This window comes from Mercenaria mercenaria, unplaced genomic scaffold, assembly GCF_021730395.1.
Source record: "Mercenaria mercenaria strain notata unplaced genomic scaffold, MADL_Memer_1 contig_3333, whole genome shotgun sequence".
In the NCBI taxonomy this organism is placed as follows: domain Eukaryota; kingdom Metazoa; phylum Mollusca; class Bivalvia; order Venerida; family Veneridae; genus Mercenaria; species Mercenaria mercenaria.
Genome location: NW_026461460.1, coordinates 204 through 6,404, shown reverse-complemented (window position 1 = coordinate 6,404; position 6,201 = coordinate 204). Strand labels below are relative to the sequence as shown.

General features: G+C 35.8%; 1 protein-coding gene across 1 annotated transcript; it reads right to left on the bottom strand.

The window, feature by feature from the left end:
- Positions 1–738: 738 nt before the first annotated feature.
- Positions 739–5,971, bottom strand: LOC128552966 (uncharacterized). The gene is made up of 5 exons (XM_053534060.1): positions 5,816–5,971; positions 4,816–4,994; positions 2,397–2,564; positions 1,696–1,862; positions 739–1,046 (listed from the first exon to the last, which is right to left on the bottom strand). The coding sequence occupies exons 1-5, from the start codon at positions 5,890–5,892 to the stop codon at positions 828–830; spliced, it is 810 nt and encodes a 269-aa protein (XP_053390035.1). The 5' UTR covers positions 5,893–5,971; the 3' UTR covers positions 739–827.
- Positions 5,972–6,201: the final 230 nt, after the last annotated feature.

Here is a 6,201-nt window from a genome sequence, read left to right as displayed (position 1 = left end):
CATAATATTTCCATTCAAACACATGTCATATACATAATAATTATCACTCTTGTCATAACATAGACAACCATCACACCTAGCAGTCTACAGTTGCTGGCACATATTTCTCTTTTAAAGCTACACTTAGGAAACAAGTAGATCTGTTATCCCTTTCCCTAAATATCACATGGACAAAAGTGGCACTCTGCATTTAACATGTCACTGGGTTGTACATTTAAGTAATACAAAAAAGTTTATTAAAGAGTTGAAAAAAAACAAACATAATGTACTGCCATTCTTTGACACCAACCAATGACCTTAGCCTTAAATTCAATGTCCTGAATGTCGTCTCTCAAAAAAATACACTATATCTCTTCTGAAGATGGAGGAGGCGGAATTCCCCCAGTACCAACACTGCTTATCAAACAGAAAAGTCAGCAATGAATGACTCAGTATTTCTAAAATACAATATAGATTGTGCTGCTGTAATAGTTAATAAAGCTGATAAAATAGTTCCATGCTTAAAATTTAGCAGAACGGGGCATATTATCACAGAAAATGATATCAATATATGAGCCGTGCCATGAGAAAATCAACATAGTGGCTTTGCGACCAGCATGGATCCAGACCAGCCTGCGCATCCGCGCAGTCTGGTCAGGATCCATGCTGTTCACTTTCAAAGCCTATAGCAATTAGAGAAACTGTTAGCGAACAGCATGGAGCCTGACCAGACTGCACGGATATGCAGGCTGGTCTGGATCCATGCTGGTCGCAAAGCCACTATGTTGATTTTCTCATGGCACGGCTCGTATTATGACTCTGATTTATAGAATGCATATAAACATCTGTTACTCCATCAGACTGGATTTCTCTGTATCAGTGAATGATGTTGACGTTATATCCAACGAGACTCCGAATTCTTCTTCCCATGGTCCACGTATTGAATCAACAAATAATTTCACTCCTTGCATTGTTTCAAATGTAATAATCCATGCTGAAGGACTACCAACAGCTGAGGTCTCCAGGAAAGCTAGCTGTAATTCTGTGGGTTTGTATTCATTGAAGGACTGAAAGCAAACATGAATAAATACATTTAATCTACTACTGTTGTATAATATATAATAAGCACTTGAAGAATTACCTCCTGCTCTCACCTAAATTCTTATCAATCCCATCCAGGCTGTTCATGATCACCATCAAATTAAGGTACAAACAAGAAGCTGCGTTCAATAAACGCTTGATGCCCCCAGTGGCAGCCTTGTCGGTAGATTTTGCACCTAAGTCCAAAACGAGGTCAAGGTCAAGGTCAAACTGAGTTCAGGTGATGTTTGAAGATGAGGAATGATCACAGTTTACATCTGTATTAATATCAATTCATTCTAGTAAGGGGTATTGATGCTAGACGAAACGGTCCCATTTGGTTAACCTCGTACGAATGGACGAACGGATGGACGGACAGGACAATCACTATATGCCTCCCGCATCAGTAGATGCTGGGAGCATAAAAAGTATTACATATCTATCCTACAAATAACATTGATTTCTGTTTGAACACAACAATGAGCTTATAAATAGACCGGATATTATGGAAAAAAAATGTAATTTTCAATCTTACACCAAGTAATAATTTTATTCTTCACAATGTATGGTTCATCAAGACAAGAGATAAACAGTATTATGTTTAAACAGCTAAAACAGAAATTCACTAATGATTACCAATGTTCCAATATTGTTGATTTTTTCTCGCTGAACAACAGTGAATTGCTTTCCCTTGATGGCCCCTGTCAGAGGAGCCTGTAACCTTGGTAACGGCCACTGATGATTCTCATCAACAAGGACAAGATCTGTCTGGGTTACAACCAGACTACGTGTCATTGTGTCATCTAAACAAAAGTTGTTCAATATATTTTACAAATTACACTTCAAACTGCCTCTTAAGATATAAATATATAGACATTTTTCAAATGTTTTGGTGTGTTTCAAGTACAGTCATTTATCAACATTTTTTAAACTTTGTATTAATCCCTATTTCCTGGAGTTTAAATAGTTAACAAGTCAAATATCTGCATGTAACTAAAAATGTCCTTCCATGAATAAAGGAAGTAAAAGCCAAGAGTCCTCTCTTAAAACCATTGTGATAAACTAAATAAAGGAAACAACTAGACCTCAGGTTTTTCAGCTAGATCTTCCATAAAATAATGAGTGGCTATCTTACAAAGAATTTAATCAACATATCTTTGTGTGAAATGCGTAGTTTCATTCAAAGAATTAACTATAAAAAAGATACAGCAATTCATATCAGTGGCTGAACAAAGCAAAACTTCGAATAATAAATGGTACTGCCCAAACTTAATGATGGACCAGTCCATTTCAGAAATTTAGCAGGGTAAAGGTTAAAAATATATATATAGCCTTACCACTGCCTGTATCAGCATCAGAGTATTTCACCATGAGAAATCTGACCAGCTGTTGTGGTACAGTATCATCTTCTGTACACAGTACTTGGTGTTCTAGGTTATCTAGGGTGGTCGGGTTGGACTTTCCAATTCCCTCTAAATGACTGTGGTCTGAATGGGCAACTATATCTGTATTTAGAACAGACAATGAAAATGGTCAGTAAGGCTTTTAATAAAATGAAAAAGAACTAGGGACCAACAATCTCCTCTTGATGAGATTTAACAACTGATGATATTTTTATAAAACAAGAGCTGTCACTAATGGTGACAAATGCCCCCGCAGCACCTTTACCTTTGACCTGGTGACCTTGACCTTTGACCTGGTGACCCCAAAGTCAATAGGGGTCATGTACTCAATGAGTACTATCAGCATGTGAAGTCTGAAGGTCTTGGGTGAAGTGGTTCGCGAGTAAAGTGCCTTCATGCAAAAAGTTAACACTGGCCCCTGTGACCTTGACCTTTAACCTGGTGACCCCAAGTCAGTAGGGGTTGTGTACTCAATAAGTACTATCAGCATGTGAAGACTGAAGGTCCTGGGTGCAGTGGTTCGCGAGTAAAGTGCCTTCATGCAAAAAGTTAACGTTGTGACTAACGAACGAACAGACGGACAGTTGAAAACTAATATGCCTCCCTTTGGGGGCATAAAAATCCTTCCATCAAGAGAAAATAAGTTTAGGCTATTTGATTTTTGACCACTAAATGTAACATTCACTTTAGACCTAGTGTACGTGGTTGTGTGCTCTGAATATTGTTTTGGTGAGGTGAATAATTTATATTAGTTTCATGAAAATATGCCAAATGATTTAGACAATACAGAGCAGACACAAAGTTAACCTATTTGACCTCTGACTAATGAAAGTGTGACCTAGACCTTAAACCTAGTGACCTAGGCTGTGTGCTCGGCATGTCAGCTTGATTAGGTTAAAACTGATTCTCATTTCATGAAAATATGCCACGTGGTTTAGACAATATGGAATGGAAAAGAAATTAAGCTATCTGACCTTTGACCGCCACATGTGGCCTTGACCTTCGACCTAGTGACCTGTGTCATGTGCTCTGCACATAGTCTTTGTGAGGTAAACAACTGATGTTAGTTTTAAGAAAATGTCCCAAGGGATTTAGACAATACAGAACTAACACCAAGGTAATATATTTGACCGTGACCTTGACCTTGGACCTCATGACTTTGGTTGCGCACTTTGCAGGTCTTCTTAATGAGTTTACAATTGATGGTAGTTTTGTGAAAATTGTCTGAGCCATTAAGAAGTTATGGAGAGGACACTATGGATGAAGACATACGTGACTCCAATATAGCTCCCAATATACTTTGTATCTGGGGTAAAGCAACAGACCTTTGTGTTCAATACATAGCAGAGATGCTATAGTTAATATGACACTTGTTTTAGAAAGTTTGGTGAATTTCAATCATTCCATTTATGTTTGTTTACAAGTATTTTCAAAGAGTAAAGTTGCGTAGATATAATGTATAAACTTTAAGAAAATTCAGCAACATGTCAAAGTTTTAAGATTCAAGACTGAGCTAACACATTTAAATGGTCAGCATCAATAACTTATATAAAAACAGACTGTTTTAAATCTAACGCCTCCAGACATAATCAAGTTACAGATAAGCAAGTGTAAAGCAAAACAACCAATTATTAGTAATAAGCCTGCAAAATGCAAATCAACACATTGGGCAAGACAGCTATATCAATGATTTGTTTTTATATAATTACACGACTAAACCATCAGACGTGAAATAAAGGTGATTCATCAGATACTTGTTCTTCAGAACTTTAACATCTTAACATTTACACTTCTTTAATGTTCAATGAGTGCTGAATCCATGTAAGATTTCCCTGAATCAGATTTTCCGATCGTGCCTGCCCAACCAAGATAAAGTTTTTTTGGCATAACAATAAATTTGATAAGCATACATAGCCTAGGGGATTGTATGAATATAAGAACCATTGCATTACATCTGTCAAAGCATTGCATTTAGTCACACTTCATGAAAAATATGCAAGTTTCTAAAATCATCATTACCTCCCTTTGCATATCTTGGTTGTTCAGAAATTAATAAATTACTAAGCTTCACACCGTTATCAAACTTTTAATATCTTTTGATTCAGATTATTGAAATAATCCAATATCTATCCAGTAGAAAAGAAACTCTAGAAATTACATTTAAATTGAAAGATTAGTTCAGTTGTTTACTAATACTTCTATTAAAGTGGGGTTATTACAAACTTTATAAAATTAAATATACATTTCCAGCTATATACATAATGTTGTTGTTTTTGTCCTTAAATAAATATCTTATAGAATATGCGAAAAAGTAAAACATGTCATAAAATGTTGCTTAGATGTGATTAGCTACCCGAGATCAGGGTTTTGAACTTTTTGCAGCGTCCTTCGTCAGCAATCAGTAATGTATAGCTGGAACACTCCGTCTCAAACTCCAGACGAAGTGTCTGGTATCCTAGCCCTATATCTACATATCGAAGCTCTGTGATTGGTTGATCTTCATAGGATTTCAGCCAATCACGGGAAGCCGCACTGAAAATGTTAACAAGTACAAATGTATACATTTCTGCCTCAGTCTAAAAGAGTACTTGAATATAGCTTCACATTCTTGTGTGATAAGAGGCCCAAACTGGTCTAAATCACTGATCTTCGGTGGGCACCACAAAATATTGCTACGAATAAGAATTCTTTAATGAAACTCTTCAAATCTTATTTGACTTTTGTGCCCCCAAGAAAAGCAAATTACTACACAAGTTAAAAATAACCTTCAATCATTAGCAAAGGTTGAAAAGAAATGGCTAAATTTGAAATATGCTGCAAATAGTAAAAGTAGTTCTTTGGATATAGAAACACTGAACTTATCTTAGTTTTGGAAATTGCATAGTCAGAAAACTATATGAAAACTCTACTGAAAATCTTAGGTATAAATTGTAAGTTTAAGTTAACTCTGTTCATTCAGATCAAAATATTTTCTGGTTTTCATTTATGGCAGCAATCAAAAAATGAAAATTTTAGACTTTAATGAAACTTCACAGTTGAACATTTACATATTTTCTATATATATCCCTAGTTGAAGGTGTGGATGGATATATCTGGCTCAAGGGTAATATATATAACTGTTTAGGCTCTGCCTTGTTCCCCCCTAAACAGTTTCCCCAAGCCAAACTCTTGAGCCAGATATTTCCATCTGCATCTTGGACTTGTGAAAGATTCTTATATTACATCTCCATATGCCAGTGTCTGGCTTTATTCTATGTTTTACAGATAAATGATGTTACACCATCACTTCTGGTTTTCAAATGTGCACAACATTGTTCAACAACTGATTGGCAAAAACTATGAAAGACTTTCACCTGTCTCCTTCGATCCTGAAGATAATGATGCGATGTGTTGATATGACAAGTAAACTCTTAACTGCCTCCTGGTTCATATACTGTACAATATCACACTGAAATGTAATAATACATTGATCATAAACAACTCAACCTGAGCAGTCACCTGTATTAAACAACCACTTGCCTTAAGCAGCGAGTGAGACTATATCACTACCTTGGCTGGCTGCTTAATTCAGGTTTGACTGTACTGAAAAATGATAATTTTTTTTTCATTTTCCACAGGTTCTGAAAAACTACAAATTTAAACTAATCCAAGGCAAAACAATTCTATACTATACTTTTGAATGCATATAAAAAAATCTGAATGCCTTGTCTATCACAAAATTTACAACATACATGTACCA

Bases quoted from the DNA above. Each gene is read 5' to 3' on its own strand.
- LOC128552966 (XM_053534060.1), bottom strand. From the start codon at position 5,892: ATGAACCAGGAGGCAGTTAAGAGTTTACTTGTCATATCAACACATCGC. The intron at 1,863-2,396 runs GTAAGGCTATAT...ACTTTTGTTTAG, and splicing joins TGATGCTGATACAGGCAGTG to ATGACACAATGACACGTAGT. The intron at 1,047-1,695 runs GTAATCATTAGT...GTTTGCTTTCAG, and splicing joins TCAACAATATTGGAACATTG to TCCTTCAATGAATACAAACC.